Source organism: Trematomus bernacchii, unplaced genomic scaffold (assembly GCF_902827165.1).
Source record: "Trematomus bernacchii unplaced genomic scaffold, fTreBer1.1, whole genome shotgun sequence".
In the NCBI taxonomy this organism is placed as follows: Eukaryota; Metazoa; Chordata; class Actinopteri; order Perciformes; family Nototheniidae; genus Trematomus; species Trematomus bernacchii.
In genome coordinates this window covers 1,333,072-1,354,212 of record NW_022987332.1, presented here as the reverse complement: position 1 = coordinate 1,354,212, position 21,141 = coordinate 1,333,072, and the positions used below count along the sequence as shown (strand labels likewise).

The 21,141-nt window shown below is 40.9% G+C and overlaps 1 protein-coding gene across 1 annotated transcript in view; it reads right to left on the bottom strand.

Moving 5' to 3' along the window:
• Positions 1-21,141, bottom strand: part of LOC117480200 (transmembrane channel-like protein 3) — a 56,391-nt gene that overhangs the window by 4,712 nt on the left and 30,538 nt on the right. Inside the window, exons 7-18 of the mRNA XM_034127423.1 lie at positions 20,139-20,281; positions 18,052-18,199; positions 17,802-17,845; positions 16,828-16,975; positions 15,963-16,072; positions 15,783-15,861; positions 9,750-10,022; positions 8,354-8,482; positions 6,944-7,011; positions 6,348-6,476; positions 4,039-4,149; positions 270-395 (exon numbers count right to left, since the gene is read on the bottom strand). Of these exons, the coding sequence (XP_033983314.1) occupies positions 270-395; positions 4,039-4,149; positions 6,348-6,476; positions 6,944-7,011; positions 8,354-8,482; positions 9,750-10,022; positions 15,783-15,861; positions 15,963-16,072; positions 16,828-16,975; positions 17,802-17,845; positions 18,052-18,199; positions 20,139-20,281 (1,508 nt within the window). The remainder of the gene's footprint in view (positions 1-269; positions 396-4,038; positions 4,150-6,347; positions 6,477-6,943; positions 7,012-8,353; positions 8,483-9,749; positions 10,023-15,782; positions 15,862-15,962; positions 16,073-16,827; positions 16,976-17,801; positions 17,846-18,051; positions 18,200-20,138; positions 20,282-21,141) is intronic.

The window sequence follows — 21,141 nt, the reverse complement described above, 5'->3', positions numbered from 1 at the left end:
TTAAAATGTAGCAGCCTGCGGTCACTCTTTAGCTGTTTGAATGAAGGTAAACACAGTGTAGGCGGTGCGTAAAAAGCTCTTTGCGCGCTGGTGCTGCTCTTCTCGAGTTACACGTCCCGCTGCCTGTATGTATTCACTGTCATTTCCCCACGTAAACATAACAGTCTGCAATTAAATGGTTGTCTCCTCTTGTTGTGTGTGTGTGTGTGTGTGTGTGTGTGTGTGTGTGTGTGTGTGTGTGTGTGTGTGTGTATGTGTGTGTGTCTTACAACAGCAGCAGCAGTGCAGGCAGCACTACAACAGGGCTGGTGACGTAACTCATCACTTTACTGAACCACAGCGGGAAGTCATTGGCCACCGTCTCAGAGATTATGTCATAAATCTTCTCTTGACCACTGAAACACATTTAGGACTTTAAATTAGTCAACAATTACAAACAATATAAACACATCCACACCTAAAGGTGGAGGAAAGAGCTCCTTCATCATATATGGTGACAATTATGGGACAAACAGAGGGATGGGCAACTTGGATGGTGGTGGGGGCCACATAATTGATGTACTGGCCACCAGGGGGCCGCAGATTCCCTTGGAACACACACACACACACACACACACACACACACACACACACACATACATTCCATGTATTGTATGTAATTATTAACAAATATACTAAGTCTGACATCTTCATTGACATTTTACAATCTTTCAGGGAACATCCTCTAAATCACTAAACAAATATCAGTTCACAGAAATGTTATTTAATGTTTACAAGTGGCATGTTTGTATTGAACAGGTTATTTAACAGTGGAATACAACTATTTAAAACTATTGGAAAGCACGGGAAATGCGTGTGCATTGAGATTAACCATTAAGATGACATAAACATGAAGTCATGAACACTACCCAGACGTTAGTTGTCTAACTTGAACCTAAGACAAGCCTGTCTCTGCTGACGCACAATAAGGGGAGTGTCAACACAGGCACCTGTCAACTCTCTGCTGTTCCTCAGTGCCGCTCCCCCTCCCTCCCACTGAAATTATGAATGAAAGGCATCTAGTAATCATAGACATAGCCGTGGGAACATGTTTCAAATGGGGGGTGCTGTGGGGATGACACCAATTTGCTGCCCTAGGCAAGATTTTTGCTGGCGCCCCCCACCCCAGCATGAAAATCGTACAGTAGAAAAGATAAAGATCAATAGAGTATCCAAGGAATACACAATAGAATATATAAAGAATACACTACAAAAACAGAAACTTATTGACATTGTATACATAAAAAAGGCTTCAAATGTATTTAGTATTGTATGAACATGTTTTAATTGGGGTGTGGACGTCACATCCAGGGGTTCCCAAAGTGGGGGTCGCGAGATGATTACAAATTAAAAATGGAAAATTTAAAAATTATAATAAAAATGTTAATTTAATTTGTAATCAATTTTTATGTTATTATTATTAATAATAACATGTGCATAGACATTTTTCAGGGGCAGACTGGCCATCTGTAGAATTTCCCTGCAGCAAGGCTTCGCCCGTTGACAATCCACTAGCGCACCCCCCCCAGTAAAATGCTTCACCTGATCTAGGGGGTACAACTTTAAACACCCATATGAAAAAGATCGGTTTACATTTTACATCAAATAAGTATGTGAACATAACCAATAACCTACCATAGCCAATAACAAATAAATGTAACTTGTTTTATTTGTGCTAGTGAATAAATAAATAAATTAAAGTTTTCCGCACTCTCGCGGGAATATCTCCGCAATGGAGCAAGCTGAATGTTTGCCACTTGTTTGTACCATTTTCTGGCGATTTGTAATCTGTTCTAGAAAAACGATGTGTTTTTTAGGATTTCAAGAAGCATATAGAACAAACAATGGATGTATTTTATGAACATTTATCCATGCTGAAAGTAGATTTAGATGTTTTAGGAGTGAGATAGAGATTATTATCTAATATATGCATCCAATGAAGCATTGCATGAAGTCTGTTGATGATCAGAGGCTGCTGTTGGGGCTGCATAAACGTTTTTTAATTTTTGTTTTGTAGGCAGACCATGCAGGCCAGCCCGATGGTCACCAAAGTTCATTTTTTAATAGCATTTGTACAAAAAAAAGCCCAGGCGAGCCTAACATGTGAAAAAATGTGTTAGGCCTCAGAGAGTTAAACTTGAGCCTGCGACCAGTCTTACTGTATTTTGTTTTGAAAATCCACAGCGGAGGTTTGTGTCGTACTTCATGCGGTGTGTTTGCATTTCTCTCAGTAGCCAACGATCTGTGAGTCTGTTGGCTCGGACATAAACTCCATAATACATGTAGTCTACATTTCATAAGAGGTGTAAAACCTGTGAGCATTTGAACTAAATTTGTTTGTATTGTTGATTTATTGTGTGAACGAGGTGATATAGAGAAGGTTAAGCTGTCATTATTAGGCTGTAATTTGTTATATACTGTTGGAGTGGTAAGCAGGCCTATTGTTTTTGGATATTTGTGGAGTTAGGTGGTCCGTGAGTGTTTTTTTATTGGTTAAGTGGTCCTTGGTATGAAAAAGTTTGAGAAACACTGCGCTACTGGATTATCAACGGGGGGAGCCTCGCTGCGGGGAAATTATACAGATGGCCAGTCCGTCCCTGAAAAATGTCTATGCACACGTTATTATTAATAATAATAAAAAAAATAAGAAAATGTATATATATTTTTTTTGAATTTTGAATTTGTATTTTGTAATCATCTCGCGACCCCCACTTTGTTAACCCCTGCCCTATGCGACTGCCTATGTCGCCTATGCCCAAAAACTTTTTTTTGTATTATATTTGTATTTAATCTTGTGGAGGTGCAGATCCCCTGTCCTCCATCAGGGGGTGCTGCAGCACCCTCAGCACCCCTACTTCCCACGGCTCCGATCATAGATAACACGGAACAGTGTGTAACCGTTCCGAACCGTGACAGTTTGTTTACATCTGATTTCAAATAAACAAAGTCTTGGCTTTTTGGAATATTAAACTCGTTTCGCCAAATTCAGATGATAAATACAACTTTGAAGCTTGTAAAGGCATAATTACAAGCGGAGAACGGAGTAACTTAACGCCACAGCAGGCATAACAACAGCCGATGTTTCTTGTGAGTGTTTCCCCAGGAAACAAACTCAATACACACAAACGCGTCACAGATTATTTTTGCGGTATTTGACTGCCCAACAAAATCATGTACGCAGCTCGCGACGTAACTAGGAGTCTATTGGACGGTATCAGTACTACAAGTACAAAAAACGCCATTTGCCCATCCCTGAGCTAGACCATTCACCTTATGTAGCCCTTTCCCTTCCCTTCTTCCGGTTCAAAGCTAGCCAACAGTCGCTAGCTAACATTAACTACCTACCTACCTTGTTAGCAAGCTTACCTTAGCTACCCTATATATGAAGCTAGCTAGCACATTTGAGCTATCTAACTAGCTAGATGTGTGGCTCTAGTAATTTAAATCGGAATTATTTTTAAACCCCCTATGGTAAGACAGTTAGGCAGTGTGGACCTGTGTCTACGTTCAGGCAGTGAGAGTAATTGTAAAAAACATTGTTGACGTGTTTTTTTTTTTAAGCAGACCGCCTGCTCATACAGCAGCAGCTCCTCACAGCTTCAAACATCATTGTAAATTCTCAAATATACCGTTTTTGGATAAGGTAATCACATATTGGTGATCGAAAATGTAGTTTCACTCCTGAAAAACTGTTTTAACTTTAGTAATAACAGTTAGTTCAAAATCTTGAAAACTGCATAATTGGCAAGTAAGGGTTGATAAAGCTGGCGACACATTTGGGATACATTACGTTTAATAAACAGATTAACAATAAGAGGGGACATCTTTGAGCCATTAAGTCAATACCAAATATGGAAATAAAGACTATGGGAAATACAAATCAACAAGATAACTGTTTTTTAAACTTAAGTAGCAGTATATTACACATTCCATAATGTCAATTTCCTGCTACACATACAGACATTTGGCAAAGTTTCTTTATTATAAAACTATTTTTACCTGAATGGTCCGCAGTGCTGGGACGGTCTGTACCTCACTATGGCAAAGATGGTGGGCAGCATACACAGAAACAGCATGAACAGCAGCATGGCCACGTAGAAATTGTTTGATCTAAAAACAGCCAGACGACATGGATTAATAAAAAAAAAGGTTCACATTACTGCATTGTATTCATCAGCCCAATAGGGCGACTATAGTGTTCTTTAACAACATATGTATTGGGCCCAGCTAAAATTATAATCTTTCTTTATGTGGCTTTTTAACCACTGCAAGTAAAAGAGCATCGTGTTAAAAATGTTGGACATGGAAAAGCAGAATTTAGGGAATTACATTAAAGAGTACAATTGTAATCTTCTGAGGTGTGGTACAGCTAACAGGTTTCCCTGGAACAGACGTTATCAACCATTATTGCAGCTAAATATTCTTCTACAGAATGCTCAGGCCCACATTAGCTCCACTCCACTGGTGCTGCCTTTAACAGCAGTGATCGCATCATCTGCTGACTGCACATCATGGGAGCAGAAATGTGCAGAGACTCTACAGTAGACTGGCCATTAACACTGAACTAGGATTGCATAATTATTCTTATTTATTTTAATAAATATCAATATCTCAGATTTTATATCCTGACATCTCAGCGATGGTGCGAACACCCATAGTTAAAGTCCTATGTTTGGAACACAAGATTGTACTTATTAATATTTGTAACCCACAAATGGATCAAATGTGCTATGTAAAAGGTTTGTCAAGAATCCATACAGATGCATCATCATTATCATGGTTTCACTTTGGAAGGAGCCAGGATATCTGTTCCCCTCCACTATTTTTGCTACGCTAGGCTAACTACATCCTGATTCCACCTCTGTTTTTAACACACACATGTTTTGGGAAACCCATGTTAATGTCTGAAATGTTCTGAATTTAATTTCCATTTTTTAAAGCCAGTTCTCAAACAGTTGAATACGGGGATTGTGAATGCTGTTATGAGAGACCATGTTTAGCCTTTAATGCTACATTAGCAACTGTGAGGTCAAACAATCCACCCTTTGTAGCTGCTACATTTTTAGTCCATGGACAGTAGAATAATTGAATGATGCTAAAACATTCGATGTTAACCACAACAAAAATATCGACAGTGCACATGCAGTGCTTTTTAACACCTCATAATTCTGAGTAGGGGGCGTACAAAAGCCTTCTTCACTATCAGCAACGTGTCAGCATCAATCTCTCCCTACCTCAGCACAACTGCATCTAATAGTGATTACATGTTCTCTCAGCTGTGTGAGTGTGTGTGTGTGTGTGTGTGTGTGTGTGTGTGTGTGTGTGTGTGTGTGTGTGTGTGTGTGTGTGAGGATTTCCCTCACATCTGGGAGTGACTGATAAGCACTGAAAGAGGCAATGACAGCCTCGTTACATAAATCAGAGTGGGCTGAGCCCTCAGGCCTGTGTGCACTGTATGTGTGTATGTTTATATGTATTTATATATATATATATATATATGTGTATGTATATGACTCATATGATGCACTGAAGGACTACCTATTGATTTGTCATCATAAGGCAGAGCTGTTATATTAATAGGGATAAGAAGGAAAAGCTGTAAAGTTATTGGTGGTTGTATAGTCAGAGAAGTGAGCTGATGCAGTTCATCTCTATCAAGGAGAGGCTCACGTGACAGGGGTGGAGTGTGTGATGTCACAGGCATAGAGTCATATGCTCCCACAACTAAAATGCTATGGTATTTTTCCATTGGGTTTGGAATATTGCAGAAAATAAGATCTGTAGCAAACACACGTTTATGATAACCTCAATATATTAACACCACTTTGTGATTTTTGAAAGGTAATTGCAATGTCCAGAACTAAAAAGCTAACATAATAAACTGCATTACAGTCGCATGGCTACTCATCACGAATGCTAAGCTAAAGGATGCTAATGCTTGGTGGGATGAATTTAAGAAGTCTAATTTTGTCACTTCCTAGCAACTGCTGTTTTTATGATACAAAGAAGCTTTGGACACACATATTTAATGTCAGAGAATTGTAAAAAACGTTCTTAAGCCTGGATTAACCACATAACTTATTTTAGGCTTACCACAAACAAAAACAAACAAAACAACTGTTGACTTCAAGACGAGGGAACTGCAAATGCTAATATGCTATGTCATTTCTGGGTTTTAGGACCACTCTATACATGTATTACAGCTGTGTGTGTGTGTGTGTGTGTGTGTGTGTGTGTGTGTGTGTGTGTGTGTGTGTGTGTGTGTGTGTGTGTGTGTGTGTGCGTGTGCGTGCGTGCGTGTGTGTGACCTGGAGGCTCGGAACACCTGCTGGTGGGGGACATTGCAGGTGAGCACGGCCCAGCTCCTCAGATACATCAGACCAATCAGCTTCAACACGTTAAAGGCAGGGAGACAGGGGGAGAAAAATGCTCCCATCCTGGAGGAGAGAGAGGTTAGTCAGTCACACACACACACACACACACACACACACACACACACACACACACACACACACACACACACACACACACACACACACACACACACACACACACACACACACACACACACACACACACACACACACACACACACTGGGGTCACACTTCATATAAAAATACATTACAGCCAGTGGCTCGAGGTTTCACTTCATTAAGTTCATTGCTTCAAGGTGACAATTGTGAAATGAGTTGAGGAAATACAGCGGGCAGGCCACAGAGGTGTAATGGAGACATTAGAGAGGACCACAGTCCTATAAACAGGGTCCTGGAGGCTGGTCAGCAATGGCCACACTATTAACTCTGAATCAGATCTTCTATTAAACACACAGTGGCAAGGACATGGTGATATAGTGGAATGTGTTCTCAATATTTCATTGTTTTCATTCTGGCATTTCACACTTACCAGATCATCCCTTGGTTATAAATCAGATGCAAAACATTCTCTGCTATTTTGAACTCTCCATATTCAGGCTGAGGAAAGAGAGAGAAAGCATGTGAACCCTCTCAGCCTCATTAGGTGCTCACTGTTCTCAGACAGCAAACAAAAACATGGAGAAGCACTTCCTGTGCACCACAGAGCAGGAACCCCACCCCCCACCCCCCCTACACAGGGTATTACACTCGCACCTACTTGTAAGTAGAGTAGATGTCTTTTGAGGTTGAGATATCCTACCCAAGGTAGAACAAAACACCGTTTTTTCATCATTTTAATATGTGTAGCTTTTGAAATGAAAGGTTGTATAAATATTTTACTGCAAAATAATTTTTTGGATCCTTCCTATAACCAAAGATAGTGAAAATGTGGTAGCCTATATTCCAGATGGGATTGTGGCTGTTTTTATTAAAAGATTACTAAAGATCTTTGAATAAGAACTGGTACTTTTGGCTGCACTGGTTAGCTGTTAGCGGCTGGACAGCAGAGGGTGAGGTGAGGACTCAAATAACCCAATTTTACATTACATAGCATTTAGCTGACGCATTAATCCAAAGTCATCAAAAGTTCTGCCAACACAGACAGTTGGGCAGCTTTAAAATCCTGAATGTCACCAAGTGCTTATGCCGCACTTTTATTAATAATGCACATGTTTCCTCAAGTTGGTGAATGTTTTCTAAATGCTGCATGTTTCATCACATTGCTGAAGATGTTTCTGCATATGTTTTGGCACATTTGTGTTTATTTATTTGCATAATTTCTTTGGAAATGTTTGGACTGTTGTAGCGCGTTTGCACCAGTCGGCCACAGTAGATTTGTCTCTCAGTAAACATCTAGTCCAAATTTGGTGACATTCTGATCAACTTACAAAGAGATCTATGTTATGGCAGACACGATTCCCTTTGGAAAATATCACATTTTCACTATAATCGGTTATGGGAAGGTTCCAAACATCAACCAAAATACATCATTTTGGCCGTAAACATTTTTTCGACAACCTTCCATTTAAAAAACTAGACATTAAAGTAATGAAAAAACATGGTTGTGCTTTGTTCTACCTTGTGTAGGGGTACCTCAAAAGCCTTTTTTGGGGGGGTTTGTTCCTCTACTATATACGACCTTTGGGTCCTGGTTTAAAAATGTGTTTTTAGCACTCCTTTTTAATAAAGCTCAAAAACTCCTCATAAGAAATCTGGCTATTTATGTCTCTGTTCTTAACATTTGTTCTCTAAACTGTTTTAGAATCAGTTTTGCTGGATGTTGTAAGAAATGTGTATCATCATGTTGAGCTTTGTGCTGGACTATTTCTTTGTCGAGGGGTGCTTGGAAATTGCTCAAAGCATTTTATAGTAAAAAAAACTCAACTTGTGAACAACTTACAAACTTGCTCTCTAAATCCCAGCAGCAGCAGTCACTGAGGTAGCGGACCACCAGACCTCTGATGAAGTCAATGAGCAGGATGCTGGCCACCGTGAAGATCATGTCGATGATGGACAGCTTCAGCATCTCCTGAAAACACATGAACGTTAGGTAAATATACAAACATATGCAGTTCCTTTAATTATCCAGCACTCAGACCTGTTCATTGTTTGAAGGTACATAGAGAGCAATAATGTGGGTCATGGGTCAGGGCCGGCCCTGACCAATTTGCTGCCCTAGGCAAGATTTTAGCTTTTTTGTACTGTCATATAGTATTTTATACTATAAGAGAATAGAAGAAAATCTATTCTCTTATTTTTTTATAACTATAATGATCATATAAAGGTGTGCCTTTACCTCACTGAGCTGAGGTTATCAGAGCCTCTCACCCTTTCAGGAGAGAGCTCTCTAAAGCTCTCCCCCTGCGGCCGCTTACACAGTAAATTCCAATGTTAATAAAAGCACACAGAAGCTGTATACGTTTTTTGGGAGTTTGATTTATTTTAAATTAACACAAATACAAAATTAAAACCTATAATTGCACACTAAAACCATTATTTCAAAAAAAGAACTATTTCACATAAACCTCTGGGTTTACTGGGGCTGGGGCAGTTCAACTTGATTTTGGGGGGTGGGTGCGCCATAGTTTATGGGCGCTGTACACAATATAGGCGTAGTTCTGTTAGTATAAGATAATAAGATGTACTTTGTTGATCCAAAATCGGGAAATTGTGTTGTTATGAAATAAAGACAAATATATATATTTATTTTTCAATTTTCGGCGCCCCCCATAGATTGATGCGCCCTTAGCATTCGCCTATACTGCCTATGCCAAGGGCCGGCCCTGTGTGGGATGTTTATCACGAGTAGACAGGGACAGCCTTCATACTGTCTTTATTTAGCAGGGTAGTTGGTTGTAAGAACGAGGACTTTGGTAGAGACTAAAAGTGTCTAAATATAAAATGGATGTATTGATATGACATTTTGGGAAACCCAAGTCCAATTTAGGATGACTTTGGTAGTTGTAATTCTCCTGGCATCTAGTGCCATCCTCTGGTCAAAAGTTCCCTCTGTGTGATAGTGATACTTAATGTTCTGACCCAGTGGGTAACATATTCCTATTTTAACATATGATAAGATCAGCTGTACCTGTTTACAGCTAGTAAGCAACAGGTTAAATGTTGTATACATTTACAGTATATTTTGTAGTAGTATTCTATATATCTAATTCTGAGCAATGTACTGCCCTTACATATTGTATATTCTATGTTTTAAAGCTATGATGACCATTAGTCAACATCATAAGTAAACACAACCCCAAACAGTAAATATAATAAACATGCTCAGAGTGGAGAACCTGTCCAACATAGGTCTCCCAGCAGGGGTCCTGCTGAGAGCGGATGTTCTTCTCAAACAGAGACGTCTGGTTGGAGATGACCCCTGAGCCGCTGGTGCTAGTGTTCCTAACATCCAGCACCGTGGCAATGGTTGCTATGGTTGCTATGGTGATGTTGCGATGTTCAGAGACGGAGATCTCAGAGACCAGGGTGGAGAGGCTGTTCCCCTCCGGCTGAGAGATGGTGGCCAGGAAGGAGCTGGACTCAGACCAGTTCCCTGGACTCAGCGGGATCTGGAAGACACATGGGGAATATTAGATTACATTCAACTTTATTGTCATTGCACAGAATATTAGTACTGAAGACAATGAATATAATAATAATAATAATATATAGAATATAATATATGGACAACTTCAATTTAGGCTGAAGTATATTTAGGCTGTTGTATTGCTACTTTTTCTTAAAGGTCCCCTATTATATTCTTTTTCATCAATATATTATAGTTCTCAGTTATATACAAAACATGTCTCTGAAGTGTTTGGCTCGAAATACAAACAGATCATTTTAGCATCCCATCAATTTGATTGCGTAGGTAAGTATACAGAGATTGGCCTACTGGCAGTATCAGATTATATCCTCTTGGATGTATATCTCATTCAACCAGCGTTTCCCAGGCTGCACCACGGGGAGGTTTCTGTAAGTTGCAGCCCCGGAAAAGCAGCAGGGATTGATGACATACTGGCAGAAATGATACAGCACCTGGGACCTAACGCAAAGACCTGGCTCCTGGAGATGCTGAACACATGTATGGCACAAAAAACCATCCCTCCTGTCTGGAGAAAGGCCAAAGTGGTTGCAATCCCCAAACCCGGCAAAGACCCATCATCCCCAAAGAGCTACCGACCCATTTCCCTCCTCTGCATCACTTACAAGCTCTACGAGAGGCTGCTACTCCAACGCCTCATGCCACTCATAGACACCAAGCTGACTAAAGACCAAGCTGGTTTCCGTCCTGGCCGCTCCTGTGCTGGACAGCTACTCAACCTCACCCAACACATTGAGGATGGGTTTGAAGGAAAACAAATAACTGGAGCAGCATTCATAGATCTTTCTGCTGCCTATGACACTGTCCAACACCGTACAATGGTCAGGAAACTACTGGACATGACTGGTGACCTGAATCTGTGTCAAGTCATCAAAAGCCTCCTCAACAACAGGCACTTCTACGTCGAGTTAAATGACCAGAGGAGCAAGTGGAAAGCCAAAGAACGGCCTCCCACAAGGTAGCGTACTGGCCCCCCTCCTGTTCAACATATACACAAACGACCAGCCATTACTCCCAGAATGCCAGCGTTTCATCCACGCAGATGACCTCTGCATCACCACCCAACAAGTAGACCTCCAGAAGATTGAGCCTGTCCTTGAAAGTGCCCTCCAAGAAATGTCAAGCTACTACAATAACAACCTCCTGAAACCCAACCCATCAAAAACCCAACTATGCAGCTTCCGAGACGCTAAAAAAGAACTGAGCGTCACCTGGGATGGCCACAAACTGTCCAACCACACGCATCCCATGTATCTTGGTGTTACACTGGATAGGACACTCTCCTTCAAGAAACACCTGGAGTTCTTGACTACGTGTTGCTATCCTATTGTGGCATAAGCCGTTTTCTACAGGCACATTTTACCGGCGTATTTTTCATTATGATTCTACTTGTGATAGTCGGACATGACAACCTGTGCAGCCCATGTATTGATTCCATCCGATAGCTGCTATAATACAAATCAAAACGTCTGCCTGCTCTCCACAATGATCAATAACAGAGGACGGATGGTCAAAGTAAGGTACAAATAAACAGAATCACACGAAGCCTGGTTAGTGTTGCCTGACTTTATAAAGTGTGTTTTTTTATAAGTGTGTGGTTGCGTTCTAGTCACTTTGCTCAGCGCTACTGCTTGTTACAACTTTTATTTGCCGTACTCGCCATAAACTGTTCAGGTTGATCCCGCCCCTGCCCCCGCCTCCGACGTAAGCGTGACGTATGCGGTTCTTGCTTCTAGACCGACAATTTTTTGGAGCTTGGTAAGAACCGGTTTTCGGGGAAAAGAGCCGGCTCCGCTGCGGTGTGAACAGGAAAAAACGGTGCTTATCAGGCTCTAGCTCCGAACCGGCCCTGGAACCGCGCTGGTGTGAAAGGGGCATCAGAGAGATATTTGGTTAAATATATTTTCTAGGAAGAGATTCAGGTGATAAGGTGGGGGGGGGGGGTTACCTTGGTTGGTGATTGGCTAATGGTTACACAACCCAAAACACATTAGGCGCGTTCACACCGGAGTACTTTTCCCACAATAGTTCATCAGAACTACGATATATTTGCGTTCACACCAAAAAGCCCCAGGAACTAAAGTAGTTCAAATGAGTTCATCTGACCCGCTTTTCAGTCCCTGCTAGAGAGCAGGGACTGTCGTGGGAGAAAATAGTTCATACGTCTGATTGGCTGTGCGGAATGCAAACGCCCCGTGAATCTCTAGAATCTTTTTTGAAGGCTGCCATTGTATTTGCTCGCATTAAGCTCAGCACAGCGCACCAACGAGTGGATTACTTTTGTGAAAGCAGTTATTATGGCAACACTAAATAAATCATCGGAGCGGTGGAGTGATGAGGATGTGTCGGCGCTTCTGGCGATTTACTCGGAGGACGCGAAGAGCCGCATTCAGAAGCTTCTACTGAATGCAGTTTCCGTGGTTCAGCAAAGTTAGCAGACCTGGCAAAGTCATGTCGGGACGAAGGTAAACTAAAATACATGCACTGCACTGTTTTAATCTGCACAATACTGGTCTCAGATGTACTTTTATTTGCTCAGTAGATCGAGCTAACCATGCTAGCACTGGCTAACATAGGTCCAAGCTGGCTAACAACATCTAGCTAGCTAGCTATTCTCAGCCGTGCCCGCTATGAACACGTTTTGACTTGTGAATAAGTGTGCAATGTTCTGTAATTGCTTCACTAACTCATGGCACTAATCGTGTGTTTCAGGCGAGGTGTTTCTCTCTGGATTGGAAACTAGTTCGCTTTTCCCTCCGGTATAAAACGATAATATAACGTTAGCAATTAGCATGCTAGCTGGACATAATGCTACCTCTAACAATACATTGTAGTTGCTATAATTTCATCATTTGCAACATTCATTCTACATGTTAATGGTAAAAGCTTAAACAGTTGATTACCTGCATGCCACAAAGACTGATGTTCTAATATTTTGCACATTTAAGCAAAAATGTAATTGAAATTCAATTTATTTTTCCTTTTTTTTATTGATTGTTATAATTGTACTCAGCCATGTTATGTTAGATGTCAATCCACTTACACTGTAACTGCTCTGGCCTTGAAAGAAGGCTACGCATCTAACTGATGTCCACTAATCCCTATAAAACAAAGTTCAAGCATACATTAAGCACAAAACAATAAATAAGGGCACTTTGATATTTATTTGATATTATTTGATCCTATCTTATCTTCTACTTTACACCTGCATTTTGTACACTGTCCCTGTCTGCACCATGTCCAATGTTGTCTCTGTTGACAACCTACTAGGCGATTAAACTGATCTTGTATCTTGCTTATTTCTCCTTAGGAAAGCGGGCACGGGGTGACAGCTTCCTTGACACCATCATGGCGATGGACCGCCGTGCCATGGTCAGCAAGGAGAATGAGGACCTGCGTGCCAAGGAGATGCACGACGAACGGCTGCTGCATTCACACAAGGCCCAGGAATCGAGGCCCACTGCTTCTGGCAGTGCTAAGCGAGCTGATTAAATCCAACAGGCCTTCAATAAAAAAATACTTGTCGTCGTTGATAAACCGTACAATGACTTGTTGGGAGGCGTGTGGTGCAGTGGTCTGGTGCGTTGGTGTTCGGATCAGGGGAGCACAGGTTCAAACCCCACTGCAGTCAGGATGTCGTTGTGTCCCTGGGCAAGACACTTCACCCCAAATTGCCTACACCTGGGACAGTTAATTTTGTATTATTGTGATTATATATATATGCCACTGTTATTAATACTGACACTTCACTTTGCACTAAGGTGTGTCTGCTGCTGAGCCTACCTATTGTTATTATATTGTTATTATATATATATATATGTTTTGATACTAATGACACTTTATTTGATATTGAAAATGTTAACTTCTATTTACATGCATACGACACACCTGGGACAGCGTGATGCTGTTATTGATATTGTCTTGAGTGTGCAATAAAAGAGAACCTACATGGCGATTAAACAGAGCCTGTATCTTACATTTTTCATTACATTTCATGTAACTAAGCTTGCTTATTTCTCCTCTGACACTTTATCTTTACAGTGACCTGTGTAGCATCCTATACATCACATGTAAGTGATTATTCTGATACCATCATGTTTCATCGGTTATAAACTGGCGAAGCTTTATTTATTGTGGCTTTCAAAAAGATAATTTCATTGTATTTCAAAATGGCGTCCAACACAAGCACTATTTATTTATAGAAAGAGAAATGGTTAAGTTTGTTATTACCAGTGTTGTGAGTTCAATATTTTTAATTAATTATAGTAAGGGAACATCTTAGGAGTTAGTGTAGTGAGTTTCAGAGCAGTGTAATAATTATTTGACCTAAAACTAAATGTTTTTATGAATGTCCTCTGAGGAGGACATGGGGATTTGCTAACTTTTTATTTCCCCCATTTTACACGACACAAATGGAGGCCACTATGGGCCAAAACTAACACGTAGGTTTCTGTAGGGTTCATGGCAGACGGATGCAGTTGCTCTCAGGAGGATATATAATAAAGGTGTGTTAGCTGCTGAGCCTATTTACTGTGCATACGACACACCTGGCACAGTTTATTCATTTCACACAGGTTACGCAATCCATAGCGCGTGCATGTTGTCGTCCAATCCTTTTGTCAATCCTTCTTAATCGCCTTCGCTTCCGAATCAGCATTGCTATTGCATTTGACTGGTCGACGATCTGTATTTGTGTTTGCTTAAATAACTCAGACGAAGCTCATGTCTGAGGTCGGAAGGTAAACAGACGCCTCATATACAGCAGGTGGGCGTGGCAGTATACGCGGGAGGTTCTTCTTCTTCTTCTCTCGGTTTTTTGGCGGATTGCAACTTTAAGGTGCATACCGCCACTTACTGTACTCGCCGTGAAGTTGTTTGCGGCCTGCCAGTAAACCCAAAGCAGAAGAAGAAGAAGTGACGTCAGCGGCTCATTTGCCTAATCCACCCCCAGGAACTCATTTCGGTGTGAACGCGATCTGCTTTAGTTCATCAGAACTAAAAGAGCTCTCATGAACTAAAGTTCTCATAAACTATTGTGGGAAAAGTACTTGGTGTGAACGCGCCTATTGTGACATCATAAAGTGGCCAAAATCACAGGTTTTAACATTACATTACATTACATCGCATTTAGCTGACGCTTTTATCCAAAGCGACTTACAATAAGTGCATTCGACCAAGAAGATACAAACTAGAAGAAAACAGAATCATATAAGTACATCAGGTTTCATAGAGCCAAAACATTTCAAGTGCTACTCATCTGGCTTTAGATAAGCCAGTCCTTTATTAGTATATGAGTGCTTAGTTAGTATATAAGTGTTTTGTTTTTTTATTGCTCCAAGTGGAGTCGAAAGAGATGAGTTTTCAGTCTGCGCCGGAAGATATTTATATAAATGGATCTGGACAAAAAGTGAGTGAATCTTTTTTCCTGAAACTTTCAGAATCTCTTTACACAGAGGAGACACATGTTTATGTATAAAAGACATGAAGAAGTGGATTTTGCATAATAGAGGACCTTTAAGGAATGACAAAGAGTCATTGTATTTATTCACCACTGCGCCTGAGAAAGGTATATTAAGTGATATGGGGCTATATAAATAACATTTGATTAGCTTAGCATAAAGGCCCCAGGGATGCAGCTGTTATTGTTGAATAACTTAAATCTGTTTGTGGAAACATGTTTAAAAGGATAAAAAAACGCTTTTATTTCTTCAGCTTCCATACTCACAGCAGAGCTCATACTGTTGACCTTATCAAGGAGGGCAATGATGAGGCTGTAGAGATTCCCCAGGTATAAAACTAGCACTCTGTGAACACAGAAACATATGACACATGTTGGTAGGACCTGTGATGCATTATACAGTGTGTGATAGTGATTAGTGCTGCATCAGGCAGATTGACGGAGTACCTGGCCAGCTGGAAGCGCAGCGAGGTTCGGGGGTGGTACATCTCCAGCTGAGCCACCAGCTCAAAGGCAGACGGAGCGATCATCGTGATGAGAGACACCACCACACTCACCTGGAGGGAGGGGGAGCATGAAGACACAGAGGCAGATCTCAACTGAAAAGTGATTATACAATATACAGATGATGCTATGCTCTGCCTCTCAGCAAAGATCTTCATTTATCAGGCTCAGTCCTCTCTTGGTGAGACAAAATATTTCATCTCAGCACTTAAACTGAATTGCAGTACCATCAAATGAACATTTAAACTCCCTGAGCAGACATTTTAATAAATTTAAATTGAGTGAAGATAGCATAATGTGTAGATAACAAATATGTCAGAATAAATTATGAGGATATGCTGTTTATTTATTTGTGTATGTCCTATTCTACCACTAAGTCATTTGTATTTCATTTCAAAATAAATATCTTTGAGGTATACAACTTTAAAGAAAGTACATTTAAATTATGAATAACTAGGAGATACATTTAGATATTTCATGTGTCCAGTAGGATGTTTGTACATATCTAAAGAAATTCACTCCATGTGTTCCTGATATAGGAGGACAGATGGACAGACATGATACAGCTGTCACTGACTCAGAGCTATAATAACACATGTTTAATATTGAAATATTCAATTAGACCAATCAGAAATGGATTATTTTGCCACCATGATTACAATGCCTGACTTATGTACAATAAGAGATGATGGAAATATGAGTCACTGACACTGGATCAGTGTCCACTTGTATTGATTCCTCTGTATTGTATGTTGAATAATATAATCAGACTGATGGTAATGAGAAGATGTCCGCTCTGCTCTTCTACCTCGTTCTTCTCCCACAGCGTCAGCTCCGGCTTCTCCTGCTCCAGTTTCTGAGAGCGGTCCACCACAAAGTAGATGATGTAGATGCTGCCGGCCAGAGACAGAAGGACCAGGATGTTGGCGAGGATCCGCAGACTGATCAGAACTGCCCTGAGGAAAGACACACACACACACACACACACGCACGCACGCACGCACGCACGCACGCACGCGCACACACACACATACACACACACACACACACACACACACACACACACACACACACACACACACACACACACACACACACACACACACACACACACACACACACACACACACACAGATACTTTGATCAGGGAAGGAGCACATGTTCCCTCTTCAGACATCTGCAAGTTCACCGTCATTTCTAAAATGTTTTATATTATATATTTGCTGCCACTGCAACCCTCTGTTCATATAGCCTTTCAAAAGCCCCAGCATGCATTATCAGAGATGGAAGAAGTACTCAGATATTTTACTTACATACAAGTAATAATACCTCAGTGTACCCACTAATCGGAAAAGCCATTTTTTGAATTATTTATATTGTATCAAAGGGTTATATTTATTGATTAATTAATTTGTACATAATTTGCTGCAAAAAATATAAATACTCAGGTAAATGAAAAATGCACTCTCCTCTACTGTCTATGTGAGCTGAGTTATAGGATACATAATATTTGTACAGCCGTATTTCAGAGTGGAAGATGACATTTAACGTGATATCTGAGGTATGCAGGGAGATACAGGACACATGCGTATCTAATTTTAATATCTTCTGTCGTCTCATATTAGTGATTTACTGTCAGTTCAGGATGAGTGCACATCGCTGTGAATCAACTGAAGAGCAACACAGGGTGCTGTAAATCAACTGGGTTAGAGAATGATTCAAAGGGTTATCCAAAAAGGAGAAGAACAAGAAGAAGAACAAACAAGTTAGAAAGACACCTACAGACTGGTATCCTTCTTCTTTTCCTGCTCCTCAACAATGGCTTCCTGTGAATAAAAACCAAGTATTACACTGTGACAGCCCCCTGTTATTAGCATGAGTTCACAGCAATCAATCACAACATGTTCTGTGAATTAAAAGGGCTAGATACACGAAGACAGAACAGAAAAAAAGAAATGTTTTCGTTTGGAAAGTGAATACAGATGTATGTAAGTCTAACTGGATGTTCACTATGTGTCCATGTGTCTCTGACCCGGATGTTGTTGACGATGGCGGCTCCTTTGCTCTCTGCAGCCTCAGGGTTCCCGATCAGGTAGTCCCAGGCACAGAACACCCTCCAGCAGAACGTGAAGTTCTCATCGGAGGCGCTGGCCAGGCTCAGACGAGAGTTCTTAGCCATTCTGAAGGAGGATTCAATAATCAGAGCACATTAGCAAACCATACAATATATTAAACATTTTTTAGAATGGTAATGCTGGTTAGGTGACCAAAGAGTTGATCAGTCGAACTTCAGTTCAGCTTTGGCATTCACAAAAATTATGAAGTTATCATTCCTACATATGTTGTTCCAGTGTTGTAGTCAAGTCACCAATTCACGAGTCCAAGTCACTCTCGAGTCACCACTCTTCGAGTCCGAGTCCAAGTCCGAGTCACCAAGGGAGAGTCGTAGTCGAGTCCGAGTCCAAGTCCGAGTCACCCAAGGAGTGTCCGAGTCGAGTCCGAGTCCGAGTCATCATTACCTGTGTTCGAGTCCGAGTCCAAGTCCGAGTCACCCAAGGAGTGTCCGAGTCGAGTCCGAGTCCGAGTCATCATTACCTGTGTTCGAGTCTGAGTCCAAGTCCGAGTCACCTAAGAAGAGTCCAAGTCAAGTCCGAGTCACAAGTCTTCATGTATTAATCTTCATGGATATATGTGTTGAAATGTAGCTGCTCCTCCACATTACTTTTATCCTGTCATGTTATACTAATCTGTCTATTGAACTGCTGTGAAGCGAGTTTGGCTACAATTCTTGTAATAGGTGCTATACAAATATAAAGCTTATTACTAATATTAATATTATTATTATTATTATATATAAATAAACTATGTTTAAAATGAGTTACCTTTTAGAGAAGTGATTATATTTGTATGCCAATATTTTCCTATGGTAAAGTTTTCGTTTTGCACTTTTATTTTGATAGTAATAAAATCGGGACTCTTATTTTGAAGGAACTTTTACCGGTTAAATCGGTTTACTGATAAAGATTTAGCCCCAGAAAGCACATGGCTACTTAGCATGCAAAATGACGTCATTCTGCATGTTAAGTAGCCGTGTGCTTTCGTGTTATCGGCTGAATCTTTATTTATTGATTAGATCACGTTACTCTGATGATAGTGTTCAAGACAGCCTATATGTCTGAACTCGATGTTTAGAGTAATGTGTTACGGAGCCTTCTCTTCAATATTGTTTCCACATAGAGCATTTTGCGCTGCTCTTTTCCAATGTCGAAGCAGAATGTGTGAAAGCATACAGCACGATGCAGGGTGTGTCTCTAGACATCTTTAGACTGGAATAGCGGGGCCCAGTACGTGAACTCGCCTCGCAGCCGGTGCACACGCCAGGATAGAGGACATCAGACTCCATAGAAAACTTGCTCGAGTCCGAGTCCGAGTCCAAGTCGGAGCGTCAATGTACAAGTCGAGTCCGAGTCATCGTGGGGGAAAAAATGCACGAGTCCGAGTCCGAGTCCAAGTCAGCGTACGCGATAATTCACGAGTCCGAGTCCGAGTCCAAGTCATCGTGTGCGAGAATTCACGAGTCCAAGTCCGAGTCGCGTCAATCAGTGCGCGAGTCCGAGTCGAGTCACGAGTCCCGAAAATCGGCACTCGAGTCCGACTCGAGTCCGAGTCCAGGACTCGAGTACTCCATCTCTGTGTTGTTCTATCTATTTTCTTACAACTCACTGGTTTTAATGATATTAAGCCTTGCCGTTTTGCATTGTCCCACTGATTGACTGGTAGGTGTTGCTATCTGCTCAGCTGCGTGATCTGGGCCCGCTTTAACTCCAGTATTGATACCCATTTGTAGATAGATTGGGAGGCAAGATGGCTACAGATAGAGAGACACCTTTGAGCTTTACAATTGCTCATCATAAAAATAAAATATGATGTCACAGAGACCACAGACTGTGGTTGCCACACAACTGATTGGTTTCAGGCACTCGTTCATTTATTCAGTTTTAAATGGTGCAGTGGCTTCTCATTAGTTTTAGTTTTTTTGTCCTCAACTTCAGGCAAACCATCACAGTATCACATTATCCTTGTCCCATCAGTATGATTTTTAATTTGTATAATGATTACTTTCTTAACAGGACGACGAAACTGTAGGCAAAGACCGCCATCCCAACCAGGAAGTAGGCGAGGGGCAACCGGTACCCCGCACTGCCAATCTTCCTCAGTCTGCCATAGTAACCATAGAATAACACGGAGTACTGCAGGTAGCCCTGTTGAGATCAAACACACACATTCACAGCATATTATTATTATTATTATTATTATTATTATTATTATTATTATTATTATTATTATTATATTATCATGTATCATGTATTATAAGATGCACACACACAGGTGCAGGTCAGGGTATTGCATAAACTACACACCCAAACGTTATTACCTTACAACTACTTTTACAAAACTAAAAGAGTAGAACACATCACGCCCGTTCTCAGAGTTCTGCATTGGCTTCCAAAAACATAAGAATACATTTCCAAATTGTACTTTTAACTTGTAAAGCGCTAAATGGACTGGGACCACCATACATGTCAGACATGCTGCTCTGTTACGAGCCACCCAGATCTCTCAGATCTTTGGAAGTGGGTTTACTCAGCTTTTAGCTTCTATGCACCGCAGACCTGGAATAAACTTCCTGAACATCTGAGGTCTGCCCAAACCCTGAGTTCTTTTAAATCCAGGCTGAAACCCTTTCTCTTTAATGCTGCTTTTCCACAGGTCATCTAACTATGGTTGATATGTTTTATCATTGCACTTCAGCACTTCTTGCTGCATTTTCTGTATTTACAATGTCTATTTGTTATGTGTTAATGCTTATGTGATGCACTTTGAATTCCCTTTGTGTATGACATTTGCTTGATAAATAAATGAACGTTAAACTTAACCTGCACTTGATATTTATTACATTACATGACATGTCACTTGTTAGACGCTTTTATCCAAAGCGACTTACATACTCAATACTGTGGGCAATCCCCACAGGAGCAATTTGGGGTGAAGTGTCTCAGGGACACAACGACATGCTGAGTGCAGTGGGGTTTGAACCTGTGACCCCCTGATCTGAACACCA